Here is a 24,767-nt window from a genome sequence, read left to right as displayed (position 1 = left end):
AGAAGAGAACAGTCTATTAACAAATATTTTAAAATTTTCTTTATTTCAGAACTGCCTTTATGTACAGACATCATTAAAAAAATGCACATACAATGGAGATTTTCCAAGGAACAGGAGCTGGAAATAAAATTTATGGACATTATTAGAACTGAAATTGTCCCAGAGAAGTTCTGAGGATCAGGATTCCTTAAATGTCCTTGATAACCTCTTCAAGTTCTTCCTTTGTGAACATGTGGAAATTCTGGCCAGGCTGCACTGTGGCTAGCTGGAAAGAAAACAGAAGGGTTAATAAGCTGGGCTCAGTTACCCTGCTGATGGCCCTACCATGGTCAGGAGAAGCTGTGTTGGTGATGTAGCTATTCATTAGGAACTAAGGGATCTGCTGTCCCAAGGATATCCTTTCCAGGCAGCAGGTCCCTAAAATAGCTCTCTGGCTCCAAAATAAAAATGCTTATTGACCAAATTTTCTATTTTAAGGTTAACTCACCACATCATACTTAACCAAATGCCTGGCATCACTGTCACTTCTTGAAGTCACTTCAACAGGGATCACAAAAGCAACAGCAAAGTACATGGAGTCAGTACTTTTTTCTGTTAAAGACTCCTTTACAAATATATTTGAAGTATATTTAAATAATTAAAAGTTGAGCTTGTGTGGGTGACTTGAGGTTACTTGGCCATTCTGTGCCTCTATTTCTTCATCTGTACAATGAGGACAATAAGAACAGCTAATTCATAGAGTAGTTGTGAGGATTAAATGTTAATATATATAAAGTGCTTAGACCATTGCCTACAACAAATAATCATTAACTATTGTCAGATATTTTCTCTAAAATTGTTTATGTGGCAAAACTTAACAAAAAAGTTTTTTTTGTTTGTTTTTGTTTTTGTTTTGAGATGGAGTTTCGCTCTGGTTGTCCAGGCTGGAGTGCAATGGCGTGATCTAGGCTCACCGCAACCTCCGCCTCCCGGGTTCAAGCAATTCTCCTGCCTCAGCCTCTCAAGTAGCTGGGATTACAGACATGCGCCACCACGCCTGGCTAATTTTGTATCTTTAGTAGAGATGGCAATTCTCCATGTTGGTGAGGCTGGTCTCGAACTCCCGACCTCAGATGATCTGCCCACCTCGGCCTCCCAAAGTGCTAGGATTACAGATGTGAGCTACTGCACCTGGCCTGTTACGTTTTTTTAAAAGAACTAGCCAAGAAAAGATTTCATTAACACTGGCATAGGAAATCAGTTGTGACTGCTGAAGATATCAGTAATAACTGGAAATCCAGATTATATTTACATTTAAAAGCAACAACAACAATAAAAAACTAGGGTCAGAAGATGGTTAATTTCAAATTTAACTAACATGAGTAGGTTTTCCATTCTCTCTGCTGATCATGTCCCACAGTTTTGGGCAATACTGAGCAATAGGTGCCACTTCACATTTGCCTCAAAAGATTTGTGTTGTACATGTCATTTCCTCATAGTGTCTTTTTTTTTTCAATTTTTAAAATTAAACACATGGCTGGAAACAGTAGCTCATGCTTGTAACCCCAGCACTTTGGGAGACTGAGGCGGGAGGATCACTTGAGCCCGAGAGTCAAAAACCAGCCTGGACAACACAGGGAGACCCCGTGTCTACCAAAAAAAAACCCCAAAAAACTAGCAGGGGGTGTAGCAAACGCCTGTGTCCCACATACTCAGGAGGCTGAGGTGGGAGAATTGCTTGACCCTGGGAGGTTGTGGCTGCAGTGAGTTGTGATCATCCCACTGCACTCCAGCCTGGGTGACAGAAAGAGGCCCTGTCTAAAACAATAAATTAATTAATAATAATTTTTTAAAATTAAATATAGTAGGGCATTTTAAAGTAATTTTCAGTACTAATATTTAATGTAACTTGAAAGTTGCTAGAGAGAATCAGCATAATCCAGTTATGTTTAGTATCCTCTGCCTCATCTATAAGTAAAATTCAGAAAGACTGCTGCACATCTTAAGACATCTGATATCTGGGAACAGACTTAAAAAAAAAGTTCTCCTCTCAAAGCTTGTAGTCTCCTCTAGATTCTCCTAAAAGATATATCTCTAATTACATGAAATGTCAGAAAAGTCCCAAATATATTTGCAAAATATAGGTAAACAATTAGTTTACCATGTAGACCATGAGTTCCATTCCAAGGATATTTAAACATACAAATATTATTACTGCTTCTCTTGGCCAGGCGTGGTAGCCTGTAATTCCTTCAATTCTGGCACTTTGGGAGGCTGGGGCAGGCAGATCACTTGAGGTCAGGAGTTCAAGACCAGCCTGGTGAACATGGCAAAACCCCATCTTTACTAAAAATACAGTAATTAGTCGGGCATGGTGGCGCACGCATGTAGTCCCAGCTGAGGCACAAGAATCGCTTGAACCTGGGATGTGGAGGTTGCAGTGAGCCGAGATCGCACCACTGCACTTTAGCCCAGGCAACAAAGTGAGATCCTGTCTCAAATAAATAAATAAATAAAAATGTTACTACTGCTTCTGTTAAGGTATATCTTTACTTGATGATCAATGACATGAGGACAGAGAAATACAAGGGCAATAATCTAAAGAGTGAGGGCCTAAAGAATTTCACTCATGACTCAGGCTAGCCTTCTCAAAACATTACAGGGGCTAAAAAGCAGAAACTGGGAAAACTCTGAGTAGAACAGTCCTACAGAAGAACTGGAACGCAAATCAATACTATTAATAATAGAGTCTGAACCAAGCACTGCCTTCAGGAAGTGGCTCATCACTAGATAAGTAAAAATAATCCCTTACATTTGCATAATAATAAATGTATTTGCATAGTATGAAAGATACTTTTCTATTTATTATCTCACTTTCAAAAAACAGCTCTATGAGGCAGGTAGAACAGATATTTTCTTTCAATTTATTTCACCAATAATTAATTACTAAGCACCTGTGTATTAGTTACATGTACTTGTGACTAAGGATCCAAAGATGAAGAAAGTCTTTATTTACTAAGTGCTAGATGCCAAATGTGTTCAATGTCAGGTAAGTGTTGTAATAGAACTAAGAATATGTATTAAGAGTGATCTGGAGGAGCCCAGGAAGGCTTCAGGGAGAAGCAACTTTTGAGTTGTGTATTAAAGCATGGCAAGAATGGGTCAGACAGTCAAAGACAGGAAGGGCAAACAATGTGCAAATGCACAGAACCACAAAAGAACACGACATATTTGCAAAACTGAAAGTAATTCTGTATGGCTAGACCAGAGCTTGCACATGGAATATGACGTGAAAAGGAGAGGGAGTAGGGGGTCAGAGCTCATGGGAGACAGTACATTAAAGTGGTTAAAAGTATAAGGCCTAAGACCAGACCTGGATTCAAATCCTGACTCTACCATTTACCTGTTGGCCCTACCGTCTCAAAAGCCAGTTTCCTCTTCTGTAAAATAAGATTTTCGGAATAGGAATATCTATCTCATAGAAGTGTTGTGAAGATTAAGAGAAGTAATTGCATGTAAAATGCTTAGCAAAGTCTCTACTAGATTAAACAAATGACTTAAGAAGTAGTGAATTATACCATGAAAAGAATTTTGGAATTTATCTCACAGACAATAGAAGTCAGAAAAGGTTTTTTTTTTTTTTGTTTTTTTTTTGAGAGAGAGTCTCGCTCTGGAGTGCAGGGGCGTGATTCCAGCTCACTGCAACCTCCGCCTCCTGGGTTCAAGCAATTCTCATGCCTCAGCCTCCCGAGTACCTGGGATTACAGGCACGTGTCACCGTGCCTAGCTAATTTCTTGTATTTTTATTAGAGACAGGGGTTTCACCATGTTGGCCTGGCTGGTCTTGAACTCCTGGCCTCAACTGATCCACCCATCTTGGCTTACCAAAATGCTGGGATTACAGGCGTGAGCCACCATGTCCAGCCAGAAAATATTTTTTAAGTGAAGAACCATTAAGATTAGATATAGCTTAGAAAATCCACTACAGTAGCACAATGAGGAAAAAATGGACTGAAATGGAGGAGGGCAAGATTAATTAGGAAGCCTCTGAAAACACACAAGGTAGGGGAAAAATGGGAACCTGAACAAAAGGCGGCACTGGAAATAGGGATGAAGAAGGGACATTGATTTGGGAGTTATTTATAAGGGAGCAAAGAAATGACTGAGTAAAAGGGAAGGGAAGTCAAAGTCTTCCAGGTTTCTCGTGTGAATGACAAATACACTGGGGGTGTCATCAACCAAGATTAGAAATATGGGAAGATGAAATGGTTTTTAGGAAAGATAATGATTTTAATTTTAGAACTGTCAAATCTGAGGTGAATGCTTCAAAAAGGTCAAATGATAGTTCGAAAGAGTGACCACGAAATCTGACAAATAAGAGTTATCTTAGCAAGGAGCAGTATCATGGAAATAATAAAAGCTGAAACAAATAGTAGTGATTGAGGAGTAAACGAGAGGGGAAGCAGTGGAGATCATACAGGTTCTGTTTGGAGGAGACTTGGCAATAAAGGTGAAAAAATAGGATGGATGAAATAGCACTCAGCAATAAAATGTAACAGAATTGATACAACACGGGTGAATCTCAAAATCATGCCAAGTGAAAGAAGTATAGTCCCTATAGTCACCTATAGTCCCAATTACTCAGGAGGCTGAGGCAGGAGAACTGCCTGTGGCCAGGAGTTTAAGATCAGTCTGGGCAACATAGCAAGACCCCATCTCTAAAAAAATTAAAAAATATTAGCCAGGCATGGTGTGTGCACCTGTAGTCCCAGCTACTCGAGAGGCTGGGGTGGGAGGACTACTTGAGCTCATGAGTTCAAGACCAGTCTAGGCAATATAGCCAGACCCCATCTCTTAAAAAAACAAACAAAAAACATTTATATGAAATTCTAGAACACAAAACAAATCTATAGTGACAAAAAGTAGATCAATGTGGGGGAAGAGACTACAAAGGGACATGAGAGAACTTTTTGGGAGGATCAATATAATGATTGGGGTGACAGATACCGGGGGTAGTACATTTGTCAATATCCGCTTAATTGTAAACTTAAAATAGGTACATTTTACTGTATATAAATTATATCTCAAAAAAGTTCATTAAAAGTAAGGACACTAGATAGAAGGAGGTACATATAAAGATTTTCTTAAAAAGAAAGATGTAAGATGTAACTTGGATATATATATATTTTTTGAGACAGAATCTCGCTCTGTCGCCCAGGCTGGAGTGCAGTGGCGCGGCGCGATTTCGGCTCACTGCAAGCTCCGCCTCCCGGGTTCACGCCATTCTCCGCCTCAGCCTCCAGAGTAGCTGGGACTATAGGCGCCCACCACCATGTCCGGCTAATTTTTTTTGTATTTTTAGTAAAGAAGGGGTTTCACCCTGTTAGCCAGGATGGTCTCAATCTCCTGACCTCGTGATCCGCCAGCCTCGGCCTCCCAAAGTGCTGAGATTACAGGCGTGAGCCACCACGCCTGGCCGGATATTTTCCTTTTCTTAGGGGAAGCAGTTCATGTAGGGAGGCTGGAGCTCCAAGGAATAACTAATGGACTAAGAACTTAAAGTAGATGGGCTCTAGAGCAGTGGCTCCCAAATGTCAGTCCTTCTTAGACTGACCTTTCACAGCAGCCTATGAAAGCTGGTTCTGTGGGTGAGACATTCACCAACAATACTCTCCAGTCCTCTCTAATCTTCTGTTCTTAACTAGTCAATTCCCTACCATGGATTAATCCAACCATCCATTTTCTCATGAGTGTGCTCAACAAATATCCTGATAAGTACTGATTGGTTCAATTACTGATATGTAATTACAGCCTTGGTCGGCCTTTAAGTTTTATTTTTTGAGACAGAGTTTTGTGCTGTTGCCCAGGGTGGAGTGCAGCTAGAGTGCAATCTCAGCTCACTGCAACCTCTACTGCCCAGGTTCAAGCAATTCTCATGCCTCAGCCTCTCGAATAGCTGAGATTACAGGCACGCACCACCACATCCAGCTAATTTTTTGTATTTTTTTAGTAGAGACGGGGTTTCACTATGTTGGCCAGGCTAGTCTCGAACTTCTGGCCTCACGTGATCTTCCTGCCTTGGCCTCCCAAAGTGCTGGGATTACTGGCCTCAACTAGGATTTTAATATGGCCCAGCAATCCTTTTACTCTTCCCTGTCTTCTCTTTTCCCTATCCATAATGACTTTTCCAAATATTTCCCATTCTCAATTTTACTGTTGCATTCACCTAACCTCGGCAGATGACCTTAAAATCACTAGGAAAAATTTGGGGAAATGTGGGACATCTCTCCAGGCTTACCGCCAAACCCACCTATCTTTACTCGTCATTACTTCCTTTGCTCCTGTCTACTCTTAACATACTAAAAAAGGACATTCCCAAGCTGGTCCATACCTCTCCAGTCTCATCCCTTACCATCCCCCACCATCTTATATACATCCCACACCCCAGCAGTCAGACAAAACCTCAAAGTTTCCTTTACCCACAAGATTATTTTTACATCTTGAACCCTTTGCACATGTTGTCCCGTCTTCCTGGAATACCTTTCTGCTCCCTTTTCCAGACATCACCTCTTCCAAGAAGCTTCCCTAATGCCTTAGTCTAAGTTATACATACTCACAGGAATCTGTTCTTACTGCTATTATAGAAGTATCACCCCAGGTTCTTATTATCTATATGTTCCCTGCACTACACAGTATACTACTTGAATAGGAATTGGATTTTCTGTGTCTGTATCCCTGGGCATCTAGCATAATACCTGCTATATAATGGGTACTCAATATGATGCTGAATGAATTTTACTTTTCAAAACCAACTCCTTCATTTGTACCATGCCTTACCTCTTCTATAACTTTTCCATCACTATCCTAACCTCTCCTTTTATTTCTTTCAGCTTTTTTTTTTTTTTGAGACGGAGTCTCGTTCTGTCACCCAGGCTGGAGAGCAGTGGTGCAATCTCAGCTCACTGTAACCTCCACCTCCCGGGTTCAAGCGATTCTCATGCCTCAGCTTCCCAAGTAGCTGGGATTACAGGCGTCCACCACCACACCTGGCTAATTTTTGTATTTTTAGTAGAGATGGGGTTTCACCATGTTGGGCAGGCTGGTCTTGAACTCCTGCCCTCAAGCAATCCACCTGTCTTAGCCTCCCAAAGTGCTGGGATTACAGGCCACTGCGCCCGACTCTTTCAACATTTTTCTATACACAATAGTTTCATCTCTGTTTATATTTTCAAGACTTTTCCACATCCTTAAAAAGACTCAATCCTTTTCTTTAATGCTATCTTCTGCCGACACTAATCAAACTTCTTGAGAAAGCAGCATACTATTGTTTTCTCCACTCATCATCTCCCTTTCATTCTTTTTATTTTATTTTTGAGACAGAGTCTCGCTCTATCGCCCAGGTTGGAGCACAGTATCACAATCTCAGCTCACTGCAACTTCCGAATCCTGGATTCAATCAATTCTAATGCCTCAGCCTCCCGAGTAGCTGGGACTACAGGTGCGTGCCACCACACCTGGCTGGTTTTTGTATTTTTGGTAGAGTCGGGGTTTTGCCATGCTGGCCAGGCTGGTCTCAAACTCCTGGCCTCAAGTGATCTGCCTGCCTTGGTCTCCCAAAGTGCTGGGATTACAGGCATGAGCCACCTCGCCAGGCCTCATTCTTTAACTCACTGAATTCTGGCTTCTGCCAGCACCACTTTACTAAAGCTGCTTATTATTCAAAGGCTGTTAATAATTTCTTAGGAACTAAACATACAAAAATGTCATTTCCATGATCTATGTAGTCTTCAGCAATGCCAGCTATGATATCTGAATAAAAAACAATAAAACAGCCAGGTGCAGTGGCTCTCACCTATAGTCCCAGGTACTCAGTAGGCTGAGGCAGGAGAATTGCCTGAGGCCAGGAGTTTAAGACCAGTCTGGGCAACATAGCAAGACCCCATCTCTAAAAAAATTTAAAAAACATTAGCCAGGCATGGTGTGTGCACCTGTAGTCCCAGCTACTCGAGAGGCTGGGGTGGGAGGACTACTTGAACTCATGAATTCAAGACCAGTCTAGGCAATATAGCCAGACCTCATCTCTTAAAAAAACAAATGAAAAAAATCCAACAATAAAACAGAAAGTACCTCAATGTTTGTTGCATTCAGCTTCTCCTCCATTACTTGTTTGAGGATGATGAGTGAAGACTTGATGGCTTCTTTCAAAGTCATAGACTTGAAACAAAGAAGGCAAGAAGATGCCTATTAATTTTACACAATCCTTCCTTCCTTCAAAGATTTTCCCTTTATCTCACTGAAAAAAGTATTTAGTAAGTATGTCAAACATCTTACTTAGTATGGTGCATTACAAGTATCTCCAGAACTCAAGTAAATGGCAAATAAGTAGAATACATATTTTCAGGAAAAAAACCCCCAAACCTTATTGTGAGCCACAATAAAGTCACCAACCAAAGTAATCTTTGAAGAAGGGGAAAGGGATAGACTTGTCTTGTGTACATTTGAATTCCTCTTTTAATTTAGAAGATAATATTATTGGTAATATCCTATGAACAATAATGCCCAAATAATCTAAGAGGTAGCCCAATGGTTTAGAAAATTCAAATTTACCCTGTTTTGTACCTAATTTCCTCCACATGTAAAATCAATACCATTAGGAGCTAATGTGAGCAGGCATCCCTGTATGAACCACCTGAATAGGTAGAGTAGCCTTCAATCACACCAATGAGTTACCCAAAACCAAATCTTCCCGTCTCACAAAGAAAATACCAAATGCCCACTTGCTTCAAGAGCCAATTGTAAAGTGCTAAGTAAAGCTGTGAAGATAGAGGATAAACGTATTGTGGTACATCCATACCATGGTATATTACTCAGCCATCAAACGGAAATACTGGAACAACATGAATGGATCTCAAAAAGAGTGTGTTAAACAAAACAGATACAAACTGACTAATTGTTTAATTCCATTTATAACAAAGCACAAGAACAGACAAAACTAATGGACAGTGGTAAACATGGTGGTAAACATGGTTGCAAGGGAGGGAAAGAGATTGACTGGAATGTGGATGAGCATTTTTCTGGTGGTGATGAAAGTGTTATTTATCTTGTTTTGCAATTGTCAAAACTCAGAACTGAACTCTTAAGGTTTGTACATTTTATTATATGTAAATTATACCATCATTTAAAAAAAACAGTAAGAGTTGTGAGAATACTTAATTACCTTGTGGTAAACTTCTTGCAAGGAGCTCTGGGCACCCTCTGAAGCAGAGCCAATTGCTCGAGCATCACACTGTACAAAGGTCCCAGATGGGTCCATATGAAACCTGCAAAACCCCGAAAATGAGGACTAAAATGCTCAGGAGTGGTGGCACTTTATGTAACAAACGTCTCACTAAAACAAAGTATAAATGCTTGGCCCTGCAGCCAGGAAACACCACTGAAATATTGAGGCACAGATCTAAAAGATGTTCTATGTCTGAAGAAACCAGACATTTTAAAAACTGTTTAAGAAAATTAGTACCTTCCTTAGGGATTTAGAAGTATAGTATGATAAATATGGTACTTGTTTATGCCTATCTTAGAAATATTTGAGGATGAGGATTAAATCAACATTCCAGAGCAAAGCTCTAAAACATACCCTGACTATAGTAACAAGTTACTTCTAATTCCTTCCAGAATTAGCACTGGTTCCAATAGTGGAATTCTTCATGGAATCCCCAAATTTGTGCAAATGGTATAGAATCACTAAACTTTAGTATTAGAAGCCATATATATATGTATATACATACACACACACACACACACACTCTCCACAATAGCCCTTTTTACAATAATCTTTTTTAAATATATTTTTTAAAGAGATGGGGTCTGGCTCTGTTATCCAGGCTGGAGTGCAGTGGCATGATCATAGCTCACTACAGCCTGGATACAACTCCCAGGCTCAAGAGATCCTCCTGCCTCAGCCTTCAAGTAGCTGGGACTACAGGTGTGTGCTAATACCTGGCTAATAGTCTACAATAATCTTCTCAGTCCCCACCCCAAATTAAAATAATTCCCCGCAAAAGCACGGGGGAAAATTGCAAAATGGTACTTACAGCTGGGGTCCTTTCTCATCAACTCCTCCAAATAACAATGCTACTCCAAAGGGACGAGACTAGAACCAAAAAATAAGAGATATTAAGATAAATGGCTATAAAGTAAGGAGGTGAGAGGGGCTGGGAATGTTATGTTCACAGGACAAATGTCCTAAGTCCTACAGAACAATAAGAAAACTCAACACAAGTATCACACTCACCATGGCACCTGGATCTGCATCTTCTTCTCCAAACTGGAGAGCCAGATTGGACACAGCTTGGGTCACACTCTCCACTGTCATTGTCTCATTGTAGGTGAACCAGTGGTTCTAGAAGAAGAGCAAAGCATGGTACAACCTTCTAATAAGGACATTAAAGCAGCCCACCATCTCACTACGCACATCCCTTTAAACTGGGATTGAAAACTGAAGGCTCAAATGTGGTTTTCTTAATTAACATTAACCCTGAGTACTTGGGAGTACATGAGAGGAAGAGAAATAGCTCTGGAAATAAACATATCACAAGGACTCTAAGCAACGACAGACAAGAGAATCACTGCCTTGAAAAAGAGGGTTATGCCTCAAAGCACCAAGTTTACTCTTTCAAAAACTAAAAGTGCCTCTTTCCCTGAAAGACTCTAGCTTATTCTATTGATGTTTAAGTTAAATGACTTATTCTTACATAAGTACAGACAGCAAACTTGCAAATAAGTGCAAAAAATTTTACTGTGTGATATATTTTTCTTACTAGCCTATCTCCAAGCAGCAGCTACAAAGTTTTTTTTTTTAAAAAAAACAGTATCCCTGACCAGTATTTGTCAGTTGGTACAAGTTATTACTCACCAAAGGAGGGCTGTTATTTGCAAGCCTGGCAGCAAAGGCAGCTGAAGGGAGAATATCCTTTAACTATGTCCACCTCCTGCCATGATGCTCCCACAGAAAGTCAATTAGGAAACAATGCATTGCAATGTATGCTTTATATATAGGCAAAGCCAAAAAAAAAAAAGGAAGACACTGTCAGCTGACCAGAGCCTCTTTAAAACTGCAATGATTGGACAGCTAAACTCCAAGCCCCAGAAAGTTCTAACTGGGAATTCTACCCAAAATTACTCCTAAGAGCCACATCTAATATTGACACAGGCAACTGCAGTATAGCCCAGGCAGCTAGATAATCACTAAACAAAGAACTCAAGCATCCTGGTAAAAAGGAGATAATGCCAATTTTACCTGTGTCTCCACTCTGGCTTTATCAATTAAAGTCTTAGCATCAGCAATTAGCCCACTCATGGCACAACCTGCAATGTAAAAGCGACAGTGACCCAGTGGCCAAATCCTTATAGAACTCTTTCATCCACTCAGGAAATCCTGAAATTCTGGAGTGGAACCATGGCAGCCATTCAGCTATCCCATGGCATTTTATACCCAAAAGATTAGATAGGAAATGATCTGCACTGAACCCAAGTATTAATGATATTAGAAACAAAAAACCACCCACAATGACACAGAAGTCCAGATGATAAAAATAAGCCCAGAGAAAAGCAGCTAACCAAACATGAATTTCCACATATTACATCCCTAAGCATCCCTTTAGCACTCTTTGTAGACAATGATACATTTTCAAACGAAGCAAATACTAATGCCCCAACCTGGGAAACAAGGAAAAGAAAATCACCTCACTATGGACTACAGTGGAGGACTCTCGAATAAATCAAAAGCCTTTTGCCTCTCTGTCCCAAACACAAAGCAACTAGTTATATCAGAGAGAGTTTGCCTGATGGCCCAAGCTGTCACGATTATGGCTATAACTGTTATTTTACATGCCATGGCTCAAATCTAAATCTCCAGCCTAAGTTTCTCTCCCAAGTTTCAGACATATAAAGCCAAATAACTTCCTTATCTACTTGGACATATCACATGCTCATTTCCCTTCCAGACCCTGTCTTCATCCTTGGCCCTCACAACCAATCAGATCACAAGTTCTGTCAATTTCTATCTTCCTCTCCATTCTCTGGCTACTGTTTTGGTTAAAACCTTCACCATCTCTTTGTTTGGACTAGTACAAGTTTTTTAACTGGCCTCCATGCCTCCAGTTTCAGCCCTCTTTAGTCTACCTTTAATATCATTATGAGAATGGCCTTTCTAAAATTATAATGGGATCCTATTACCTCACCGCTTAAAACCTTTCCCATCCTTGCAAAAGGATTACACTGAAGCCCTTCAGTGTGGTAAAAAAGGAATTCTGCTCTCTGACCGACTCATCTGCTGCTGCAGTTCATGGCCCAGGCCTACAAAACTGCTTGTGCCATGATATTTTATATTTTATACCACGATGGCTTCAGTCATTTCTATTCCCTCTGACTAGAATGCTCTCCCTTGCTATACCCAGACACTTGTTTGCCTTGTGTACACTTCCTTATCTTTCAGAATTAAACTCAGCTCAAAATCACTTTCATGGAATCCTTTTCTGAAAGCCCCACTACTGCTGACTCCAGGCAAAACTAATTATTTCTTTCTTTGTACTCCTACTAACAACACACTAGTCTTTCTTAATACTTTTGTCACTTAATTGCACTGACTTACTTACATGTCCACCACCACAATTAGACTGTATGTTCCTGTAAAACAAGGACTATGTCTCATTCCTTTCTATATCCTGGTATCTAGCATAAGGTCTGGCACATTGTAGGCTCTCAATTTGTTGAACGTAGTGACACTGAGCTACCTTCAAAAGACAAGTGACTTGAGTTAAAGAGACACAATGTTCCAATCTTAAAAGATAAAATCTCAGTTTCTATATCTACGAAAGAGATAATATCAAGCTCCCAGAGTCACCACAGCATTTGGTTCTGATACCTTCAAGCAATTAATAATTTGGCCAATGCTTCATTAATTAGATGACTGGACAGGTTAAGAAAATTTGGATAGCCAAATAAAATGCCATTCTATACATAAGTAGAATTACTCACCCTGTAATACTATTATACAATGATGTCAGAAGCCAAGGCAGGGGAATTAAAGACCAAAAAAGTGGGTAGAAGGAACAAGGAATACAAAGATAATCTGAAAACAAAGGAGGAAGACTGATCTAGTCAAGTCTATATTATTCTTATAACTTGTAGTCACTTCAAAGATCTCAACCTTTGCATATTTCAACAACCATCACATTTACCAAGTCTAAATTTGAGGGGAAAGGAACTTCTGGGAGTAGGTTAAACATAAATGAGTCCTGCAACAGCCTCCTACTCCAACATTTACCCATTCTGGCCTACTGCCTGGAAAATAATAGCGAACAAGGGGATAACGTGTTCATTTCATAAACCTTCCTTGGAACATCACAGAGGACTAATTAACCCAGACCAGATCCTACAGAACAGCTTTCCTCCACTCCTTACCTATGTGAGCATCAATCTCTACAATTTTCTCAATGCTGCTGGGCTCCATCAGTGGGGAAGTAATTCTCTTCTCCACAGCTAGGCACACACCCTCTGATGTCTGGATCCCAATGGCTGTAGAACCAAGCTAAAGGGCAACATGTTATGATTACCATATACAGGTCAAATAACTGTCTCACATACTCACCAGATAGCTCTCTGTAAATCTTCACATGATAGAAACTTCAACTGGCCACATCTTACAGGCAGAGAGAAGGAGCACCCTAACATACTGTAAGTAACTAATATACTATTCCTGTCAATAGCAAGAACATTGATTTATAGAATTTGTGATTCTAAAAAGTTTTTTTCTCCCTTAAATTTTTTTAAAATTTTTAATGTTTTCTTTATAACTTACCAATGTAATTTCCAGAACCCCAAAAGAGTAAGTTCAACAAAGTCTGTCAAACATTGGAAAAATCCACTCTCTAATGCCAATATTTGGAGGACGGAGGATTCAAAAGTTCTAAACATAGTGGGCAAGAAAGTAATAAAACTCTTAATGTCTTCTCTGGACCTGGTGTCTTTTCACCTCTGCCATCTACCTTGGTCTGTCCCAAGAGGTGATACTCCCCAACCTACCTGACCTCCAAAAAAGTAATAAAGGAAGGTAGGGAGGGACGAAAAGAACCACTACCATCATCACCACCAACAACGTAAAACTATTAATTATTTAAGGTCGCTAGAAGTCCACAATATACCTGGAATTCATCTCTTTATCTCTACGTAACTCCCAGTCATCTACTCCTCTATGCCCATTTCTTGCAAAATGAGGATGACAATAATAAGAGTAAACACATTATGTATTATAAAATGCTTAAAATGGTGCCTGCCAAATATGAACAAATGTTATTCATGTTCCATGCCTAGATACTTCAATAGCCGCTCTCATCTTTAATCTCTCTCTCTCAATGTATCTCTAATGTTATAACCTGACTGATCTAATAAAATGCTATAATCATTATATTTCTTCTCTCAAGAATTAACATCATCCTATACTGCCTATAATATATCCAAATGAACTTCCAGAGCCTTCATATCCTGATGCCACTTTTCCCTTCCAACTTCACTACTCGTTATTCTCCAACAAAATCCCTCAGGTATAGCCCAACCCACTGGCTCAAGTCACGTTATCTCCTACCCTTGCACCCCTCTGCTCATGCTGTCTCCCCCGGAATACATTCTTCCTTCCCCCAATCCAAATTCCACTCATCAAAGCCTTCCATGACTATGCTTTGTGCTTTTAATTCCCATTATATTTAGTTATTTCTACAAAGTAATCACTGCCAAGTGTGAGCACTGCAAAGGGTTCCAAAGAATCCCATGAATCTTTATGTATAACTTGCTTAACATGTCTGCAGACTGAATGATCATTTCACACACATACATATTATTTTTCAAATGTGTTGAGTTGTGACTTTATTTAGAAGTGTTATTAAATGTACACCAGCTTTTTGTCAGTATTTTCTTAATCAGTGGATACCTGCATAACTACAGGAGATGAACTGTCAAAAAATTTTATGTAAAAAAATGAGTACTCAGGTTGGACATGGTGGCTCACACCTGTAATCCCAGCACTTTGGGAGGCTGAGGCGGGCAGATTGCAGAGGTCCAGGAGTTCGAGACCAGCCTGGGCAACATGGTGAAACCCTGTTTCTATAAAAAATACAATAATTAGCCAGGCTTGGTGGCGTATGCCTGTACTCCCAGCTACAAGGGAGGCTGAAACGGTAGGACTGCTTGACCCCGGGAGGCAGAGGTTGTAGTGAGCCAAGATCACTGCACTCCAGCCTGGAAAACAGAGTGAGACCCCATCTCAAAAAATAAATAAATAAAAATGAATGCTCATATTTCTAGTTAACCGTGCAGACTAAAGACATAACATTAGTTCCATGCCTTCCTTAAGTCTATTAATGTAAGATTAAAGGACTTTTAAAAAGGCATAAATCCACTATAACAGAGAGTGGGAGAAGACACAGCAACAAAACTTTGAAGCTAAAAAGAAGATAGGTTAGTGATATCCGGGTAATCCAAATCCTAAACCAGCAGTAAAGAAAGTAAAGAAACAACCTGATTTTTATCACAGGACCTCAAAAAAGGAAATGGTGGCAACAAGGACCTCTGGAAATGGAAATGAACAAGGAGCTAAAAATTGCAAAATGGTTCAATGTTTAAGAAACAGATTCCCAGATCCCCTCCCCTCTGCTGTAAAGCTAGATGACTGCACCTCCCCCACTCCTGCGGAAGACTCCAGGCTTATTCTCTGGAGACCGTAAAACAGAGCGTCTTTGGATTGGGGACACCAAGCACAGTCTAAGGCAGGAATAATGTACTGAAAACGGGGTAAATATGTAAAAATTTACAAACCGAATGTTAAGAACCTCAACCTTCTTTCCCTACTCAGCTCTCAGAAGCCAGCAGCCAGAAATACCCTCCCGGAATGAAATGAGAAGAGGCAGTTTTCTCCTGAGCAATGTTTTTCAAACTTTTTGACCAAAAGCCACAGTAAGGAATACATTTGATTTCATAACTAAAACCCACAAATATAAATACATAACAGAAACAAAATTTCAGGAAAAAAACCACTCATCACTACTATGGGCAAGGCATTTTGATATCTACTGCTCTGTTTCACTTAAAAAAGAAATGTGGGCCAGGAGTGGTGGCTCATGCCTATAATCCCAGCACTTTGGGAGGCTGAGGCAGGAAGATCACTTACGCCCAGGAGTTTGAGACCAGCCTGGGCAACATGGCAAAACTTTACCTCCACAAAAAATAAAAAAAATTAACTGGGTGTGGTGGCACATGCCTGTAGCTGGGGGCTGAGGTGGGAGGATCACTTGAGCCTGGGAGGTTGAGGCTGCAGTGAGGTGTGATCGCACCACTGCACTCCAGTCTAGGTGACAGAGTGACACTCTGTCTCAAAAGAAATGCTCCTCATGACCACTAAATTTATTTTAGTATCTCCTAATAGGTCTAGACCTGTAGTTTGAAAAACATAGCTCTAAACAATCTGACCAGTTCAAAAGGAAAAAAAAATATTTTAGACAGGGTCTTACTCTGTTGCCCAGGATGGAGTACAGTGGCACAATCACGTCTCATGGGTCCCCAACCTCCCAGGCTCACGAGATCCTCCCACCTAAGCCTCCAAAATAGCTAAGACTACAGGTGTACACTACCACACTTGGCTAATTTTTTAAATTTTTTTGTGAAGACAAGGTCTCACTATGTTGCTCAGGCTGGTCTTGAACTCCTAGACTCAAGCAATCCTCCTGCCTCAGCGTCCCAAAGTGCTGAGGCAGGCTTACAGGTGTGAGCCTTGCCCAGCCTAATTTTTTAAATTTTTTCTAGACACGGGCTATGTTGCCCAGGCTAGTCTTGAACTCCTAGGCTCAAGTGATTCTCCTCTCTCAGCCTCCCAAAGTGCTGAGATTATAGGGATGAGCAACAATGTCCCACAGGGAAAAAATTTTCAAGAAAAATTAGAAAATTGTTGAAGAAAAATAAGGTATTTCATCCATAAAACAAGAACGGGATGTTAATAAGAAGAAAAGAAACAAAAGAAGTTGGAAATTAAAAATTATTTCTGGCCAAGCACGGTGGCTCATGCCTATAATCCCAGCAATTTGGGAGGCTGAGGCGGGCAGATCACCTGAGGTCAGGAGCTCGAGACTAGTTTGACCAACATGGACAAACCCTGTCTCTCCTAAAAATGCAAAATTAGGCAGCGTGGTGGCGCATGCCTGTAATCCCAGCTACTCAGGAGGCTGAGGTAGGAGAATCGCTTGAACACGGGAGGCGGAGGTTGCAGTGAGCTGAGATCACGCTATTGCACTCCAGCCTGGGCAACAAGAGTGCAACTCCACCTCAAAATAAATAAATAAATAAATAGTTTCTACAATACTATTGGAAAATGGGTTCTACCAAATTAAGCAAATAAATCAAAAAAGATGACACGGGGCCTAACACAAGAGGGAGTTAAAGGGAATACCTAGAATGATCTCACAGAAAATGAAGTCCACAGGTACACAGGAGGCCCAGAGAACAACCAGTCCAGATGGGAGCAGATTAGAAGGCTCCAAGATTTCACTAAGAATCCTTAATAGGGCACTGTGGCTCATACCTGTAATCCCAACACTCTGGGAGGCCTAGGGGGGTGGATCACTTGAGCTCAGGAGCTCGAGACCAGCCTGTGCAACATAGCGAAACCCCGTCTCTACAAAAAATACAAAAACTTAGGCCGGGCGCGGTGGCTCACATCTGTAATCCCAGCACTCTGGGAGGTAGAGGCAGGTGGATCACAAGGTCAGGAGTTCAAGACCAGCCTGACCAATATGGTGAAACACCATCTCTACTAAAAATACAAAAATTAGGTGTGGTAGCATGTGCCTGTAATCCCAGCTATTCAGGAGGCTGACGCAGGAGAATTGCTTGAACCTGGGAGGCGGAGGTTGCAGTGGGCTGAGATAGCGCCACTGCACTCCAGCCTGGGTGAGAGAGTGAGACTCCGTCTCAAAAAAAACAAAAAAAACAAAAAACAAGCCGGGCATGGTTGTGCATACCTGTAGTCCCGGCTACTTTCGGGGCTGAGGCGGGAGGATCACTTGAGCCTGGGAGGTTGAGGCTGCAGTGATCTGAGATGCGCCACTGCATTCCAGCCTGGGTGACAGAGCAAGACTCTGTCTCAAAAAAAAAAAAAAAAAAAAGGAATCCTTAATAGGACACTTAATTTAATTTGTCTGAATGTTTTGAGAGGATACATGTAACCTGGAGAGACTTTGGAATGCATTATTGATCATCCTAAATTAAGCAAGTATTTTTAAAAAGAGAATTATTAACTCCAAAAAAAACAATGTTGTACAGAAACAGAAAAATAATTATAAAATGCAAAATGGCTCAGCTGTGAAAAGCATTTACAGTCATACTAATGTAACTATTGACTAACGATCTTACAAAATTATGATATTCATGATATATATGGAGAGGGTCACTCTATCCCCACCTCAGAAGACAATTGTGTGTGGTGGGGAGTAGGGGTGTGGCGTTAGGGCAGAAATCTTTATCTTTCATAATGAAAAGTCCATGGATAATGCCTAACAAAAAAGCCATAAATCTTGTGTTATAGAGATATGGAGGTACAGTCCTAGAACATTACCAGCTGAAACAATTTAAAGCGTTGCCTCTGAAAAGCTGAACGTAGATGATGCAGGCCTCAAGAATTGCTATTTTTGTTACAAGGTTTATAGAACTACTTTGCCTTCTGACTCTGAAACTACATGCATGTATACCTTAAAAATCAAACAAATATATAATCAGAAACCATTGCCAGAAAACTTTATTTAGCACTTAGTTGTTCTCTAATTGTTTTATGTATAGTATACTGATCTTGAATCCCTAACTGAACAGAGTAGGACAGAATTTATATACACTTTTTATCTAGAAGAGTGATTCTCAACTGGCGGCCCTTTTGTCCCCAACAGACATTTGGCAAAGTCTGGAGACATTTTTGGTGGTCACAACTGAAAGAGTGCTACTGGCATCTAATGGGTAGTACCCAGGAATTGATAAACATGCTAAAATGCACAAGATGGCCCTCCACAACAAAGAATTATCCAGTCCAGGCCAGGTGTGGTGGCTCACACCTGTCAATCCCAACACTTTGAGAGGCTGAGGCAGGAGGATCGCTTGAGCCCAGGAGTTTGAGACCAACTTGGGCAACATAGCAAGACCACATCTCTGCCAAAAAAAAAAATTACCCAGGTATGGTGCACACATCTGTATCCTAGCTGCTAGGGAGGTTAAGGTGGGAGGAAAGCTTGAGCCCATGAGTTAGAAGCTGCAGTGAGCTAAGATGGTGTCACTGTACTCCAGCGTGGGTGACAGAGTGAGACCCTGTCTCTAAAAAAAAACTAAAACAAATCTCTTATTTAGTCCCTAAGGTGTCTTTACCAACATGAACACAAAGGTGGGCTGGGCGTGGTGGCTCACGCCTGTAATCCCAGCACTTTGGGAGGCTGAGATGGGCGAATCATTTGACGTCAGGGGTTCGAGACCAGCCTGGTGGTACTGGGAGGCTGAGGCAGGAGAATCACTTGAACCCGAGAGGCGGAGGTTGCAGTAAGCTGAGATCACGCCACTGAACTTCAGCCTGGGCGACTGAGAGAGACTCCATCTCAAAAAAAAAAAAAAAAAAAAAAAAAAAAAAAAAAAAAAAAGAAAAACAAAGAATACAAAGGTGGTCAGATACATGATTTGCTAAAGAAAACAAAACAGAAAAAGTAATACAGGTGCTAATTCTGGACTTCTGTACCCCTCTTTATAGCTAAGAGGATCAAAAGCACAAATATGTCTCTCCACCCCCACTGAGAAAAAGCTATTTAGATAATTATGAAGCAGTTAACTGCTCAAAAAGTTTTAAAATAGATATTAGGAATAGGATTGAAACTGTTATAAAAATGGTTAACATTGGTTGCTTAAAGGCATGTAAGAACATTTTCTAAAGGAATGGTTAAACCACATTTACTCCAAGTGTTCTGCCTGCAAAATGTTAGGTAGCCATGAAATTTCAGGAACTATGCTACTTGCTACCATACCTTGATAGCCTCAATGGCATATTCCACTTGAAATAATCTTCCTTCGGGAGAAAAAGTATTCACGCCCCTATAATTAAAAAAAAAATTATTAATTATACTCATTAAAACTAGTCATGTAGACAATGAATTCAAGTTCCTTGACAACTAGCTCAGATAGCTACAGAATACGCATGCTGTCATTATTCTCTACTTCGCCCACAACAATCTGTAGCATTTTTTTGTACATTAACAGTTTCTCAAGGCAATGGAACCTATATATAGAACACTTCTGCCTCACTCCCTGAAAGTCTTCCCAAATTGATGAAATGAGAGCAAGTGACTTTTCTGCCTCAATCCTGAATCAATCTGGATCCATTCTGAATAGACTTACCAGTTCCTTTGGTAAGTTCATGCCCCAAAACTATCAGCCAGTTTCCAAGAAAATGTGCATTTTTCCTTATCCTCTTCCCATAACGTGCATATGATGTTAATACTTGGGGTTATCACTCTTCTTTCCATTCTCAATGCCCTCATTACCTTTCACCTAACTTTTGTAATAGTCTCCTAACAGGTATTGACTCGTGGAACAAGTCGGAAGTGTTTTTCCCCTAATTCAGACAATCTCTATAAAACACAGTTACTACTTTTTTTTTGAGACAGAGTCTCACTCTGTCGCCCAGGCGGGCGCGATTTCAGCTCACTGTAACTTCCGCCTTCTGGGTTCAAGCAGTTCTCCTGCCTCAGCCTCCCCAGCAGCTAAGACTACAGGTGCATGCCACCACACCCAGCTAATTTGTATTTTTAGTAGAGATGGGGTTTCACCATATTGGCCAGGCTGCTCTTGAACTCCTGACCTCGTGATCCACCCGCCTCGGCCTCCCAAAATACTGGGATTACAGGCATGAACCACTGCGCCCGGGCCTAATTATTACTTTTTACTAAAAGTTAGTCACAGGTACATTTCTCTACTTATTTGTATGAATTACTATTGTTATCTTAACAGACTGAGATCCATGTAGTTCCTAATTCTAACCTATTGAGTTCATTCACTCAATATTTACATAACTTACATGTCAGACTGCTTTTCTCTCTAAAACACTTCCCCTTAACACTTAACACTTTCCACCTTTCCTTGCTCAAGTGTGCTGGAAATCCCTATGAAGAAGAGGCACCAATCATGGTCTCAGCTATAAAAGCTTTGAGCACACAATGGACACAAAAAATATGTGAACAAATGAATGAGATGGTTGCAATCCGTGGTTTATGGAGTCCGGACTTTACAACAGGTAACATGTCACATAGTAGTGTTTTTGGCCTGGCGTGGTGGTTCACACCTGTAATCCCAGCACGTTGGGAGGCTGAGGCGGGTGGATCACCTGAGGTCAGGAGTTCGAGACCAGGCTGGCCAACATGGTAAAACCCTGTCTCTACTAAAAACACAAAAATTAGCTGGGCGTGGTGGCAGGCGCCTGTAATCCCAGCTACTTGAGAGGCCAAGGCACGAGAATCACTTGAACCCAGGAAGCAGTGAGCCGAGATGGCGCCACTGCACTCCAGCCTGGGAGAGTGCTAAGCACCAGTTACTTCCAAATCTCTACTACCAGTTTTACCTCTTTCCTAACTAATTTAAATGTTTGCTGAACGTTTCCACTTGCATATCCCATTAGCACTTCACACTTAACATTTTCCAGTTTGAAATATTATCTCTTTAAATCCAGCCACCTTGCAAAATTGACTTCATCTCCTGCCATTCCTATTTCAGTTTTATTTTAAAACATCTCAAATCTTCCAGTGTTCCCAAGATACGAGTTCTGAATGATCTGACTCATTCCTCCCCATCTTTTCCCATATCCAACTATATGCTAAGTCATACCAATTCATATCAATTCCTCCTCCACAGTAACACATCACTCTTCCTTCTCAATGCCCTCATTACCTTTCACCTAACTATTGTAATAGCCTAACACTAACAGGTATTGACTCACTTTCCCCTAATTCAGACAATTAATCTCTGTAAAACACAATTATTATTTAACAGCACACAGTTGCCTACAGAAATAGGACCCAAACTCCTTAGCCTCGTATTAAAAACCATTCAATATCTAGCAGCATCCTGTTTTTCCCATTATCTCCTGCTGTTCCCATACACATATCATATGTGCCAGTCAGACTGGACTTTTCACAAAATGTATTGTGCTTTTCCATTGCCCCTCCTTCATTTATCCCATATTCTCCAACTCACAACTATTGATCTCACCGTCTTTATTAAATTCCTACTCTTTCAAGAAACCTAGTTTGAATGTCAGCTCCTTTGTGAAGTTTTCCATGATCCTCTCATATTGAATGCAATCCCTCATCAAAACTTCCATGGTATTGATTTGAATTTCTCTAATAGCATTAATATATTTCTGACTCACACTATAGTTACTTCTGTAAACAATTCTTTTTTTTTTTTTTGGAGACAAGGTCAGTGCCACCACAGCGGGCTGATATTTTTTAATGTTTGGTAGAGATGAGGTCTCACTATGTTGCCCAGGCTGGTCTCCAACTCCTGAGCTCAGGCAATCCTGCCTCGGCCTTCCAAAGTGCTGGAATTACAAGCATGAGCCACTATACCTGTAAACAATTCTTTAAGAGTCTCAGGCCGAGCGAGGTGGCTCTCGCCTGTAATCCTAGCACTTTGGGAGGCCAAGGCAGGTGGATCACGAGGTCAGGAGTTCAAGATCAGCCTGGCCAAGATGAGGAAACCCCGTCTCTACTAAAAATACAAAAATTAGCCAGGCGTGGTGGCACCGCCTGTAATCCCAGCTACTCAGGACGCTGAGGCAGAGAATTGCTTAAACCCGGGAGGCGGGCCAGGCGCGGTGGCTCACTCCTGTAATCCCAGCACTTTGGGAGGCCAAGGCGGGTGGATCACGAGGTCAAAAGATCGAGACCATCCTGGCCAACATGGTAAAACCCCGTCTCTACTAAAAATACAAAAATTAGCTGGGAGTGGTGGCGCGCGCCTGTAGTCCCAGCTACTCGGGAGGCTGAGGCAGGAGAATCGCTTGAACCCGGGAGGTGGAGGTTGCAGTGAGCCGAGACCATGCCACTGCACTGCAGCCTGGCGACAGAGCGAGACTCCGTCTCAAAAACAAACAAACAAAACCCAGGAGGGGGAGGCTGCAGTGAGCCAAGATAACGTCACTTCACTCCAGCCTGGGCCACAGAGCGAGACTGTCTCAAAGAGTCTCCTATATGCGAGCAAGGAGCTTGATTTTGTCCATTGCTGTAGCACCAGCACCTTGTTCACAGCAAGCACTCAAGCACATTAACTAAGAGAATAAAAAGGGATGTATTTTAGGCCGTCTTGGGAAGACAGAAAAATAAGTAACAAAGCAGTCAATACATATGTTAAGTAAATGGCCACAAAATTTAATAAATGCTTTCTGATAAGCATAACAATTTCTATCACACACACCCTAACTCAAAATTATGTCACCCGAAGATGATTCTCTCCAATGTTCTGGAAGTTAAATATCTACCAACAAAGTCACTTTATAGGACAGTGGGGAAATATGTCAAAACTTCACACACATCTTCTATGAGTCAGTAAAAAAGATGAAAAAGTGGTAACTGCAAGTGGTAAAACTTTGACAGGATCAGCATATACTTGACAGGAAATGCAGCTTCTCATACCACTCAGTACAAAGAAAATGTCTGCCTTCTCTGAATTTAAAAAAGAGTAGCTATGTAAAAACTTAACTGACGAAAACAGAAACTGAAAGTAAAAATGTCTACAGCATATATATATATACAACTTAATATTGTGAGCATTTTCATGCCACAAAATTTTAAAACTTGCTTTAAACTTTTAAGAAGTCAGAAAAATTTTGGTCAATTGGAATCGGCATGAGAAATCTCTTGAAAACCATTCTAAATTCTAGTTCCTATAAAATCAGATTCCAGACAATATATCCAGCCAAAGCTACGACTGCCTTCCCGCTTCTGAAGAAACTATACACCGCGGCATGCCCTACTACAAACCAGTTGTTTTTTCTTCCAGGAGGCACGTTTAACTTTTTGTTTGTTTGTTTAAGGCAGTCATACTACGCACGAAAAGATGAACGGAGCAAAGAGTGACTCTTGGCCTTCTCCCGGTTCAAGTTAGGAGTTCCGGCTCCTCACGCCTTCTTTACCAAACACAAGCTGGAGCTTCTCGCTTCCGCACCGAGTTAGGACCCAGGGGTGACTCAGCGGTAGGACAAGTGCCGCCGATGTGGTCTAGCTTGGGAAAGGACGGCGGGCGCCTGAGGAGGGCAAAACATCCCCAGGTCCGGCCAGTCTCGGGTTCCTGGGGAGCCCCATGACACGGCAGAACCCAGGCCGCGCGGCCAGGTCCCGGGCCTGCCCACCCATAATTCCCACCCGACGTCCCCCAGCCGCACGGACCTGTCGTACTCAGACCGAGTGAGAAACATGGCGAGGGTAGGACGAGGCAGCGGCTACGCGGGGATTCTGAGCACCAACACGACTCCACCGGCAGCCAACTCACCCACACCGCCGCAGTACTAAGGGCCAACTGCGCGTGCGACCGCGACCTCTTTAGCCCGCCCTCCTGTGCCTGCTTCCTATTGGCTGATAGTAGTTCCCGCTTAGGTGATTGGGCCAACGCGCTTCCTCACCAGGGCTTGGTTGGTCCGGAGGAGGAGGAGGAGGAGGACCAGTGAAGTA

The 24,767-nt window shown here is 41.4% G+C and overlaps 1 protein-coding gene across 1 annotated transcript; it reads right to left on the bottom strand.

Annotated features, from left to right (window-relative positions):
* Positions 1-24: 24 nt before the first annotated feature.
* Positions 25-24,649, bottom strand: PSMA5 (proteasome 20S subunit alpha 5). Its single transcript, XM_054464325.2, has 9 exons — positions 24,486-24,649; positions 20,073-20,139; positions 13,441-13,567; positions 11,276-11,343; positions 10,271-10,378; positions 10,071-10,129; positions 9,197-9,299; positions 8,107-8,193; positions 25-265 (listed from the first exon to the last, which is right to left on the bottom strand). The coding sequence occupies exons 1-9, from the start codon at positions 24,512-24,514 to the stop codon at positions 188-190; spliced, it is 726 nt and encodes a 241-aa protein (XP_054320300.1). The 5' UTR covers positions 24,515-24,649; the 3' UTR covers positions 25-187.
* Between the last annotated feature and the right edge of the window lie 118 nt (positions 24,650-24,767).

Source organism: Pongo pygmaeus, chromosome 1, assembly GCF_028885625.2.
Source record: "Pongo pygmaeus isolate AG05252 chromosome 1, NHGRI_mPonPyg2-v2.0_pri, whole genome shotgun sequence".
NCBI classification, from domain to species: domain Eukaryota; kingdom Metazoa; phylum Chordata; class Mammalia; order Primates; family Hominidae; genus Pongo; species Pongo pygmaeus.
Note: the sequence above shows the minus strand (reverse complement) of the source record. Positions and strands in the feature narration are given on the sequence as shown.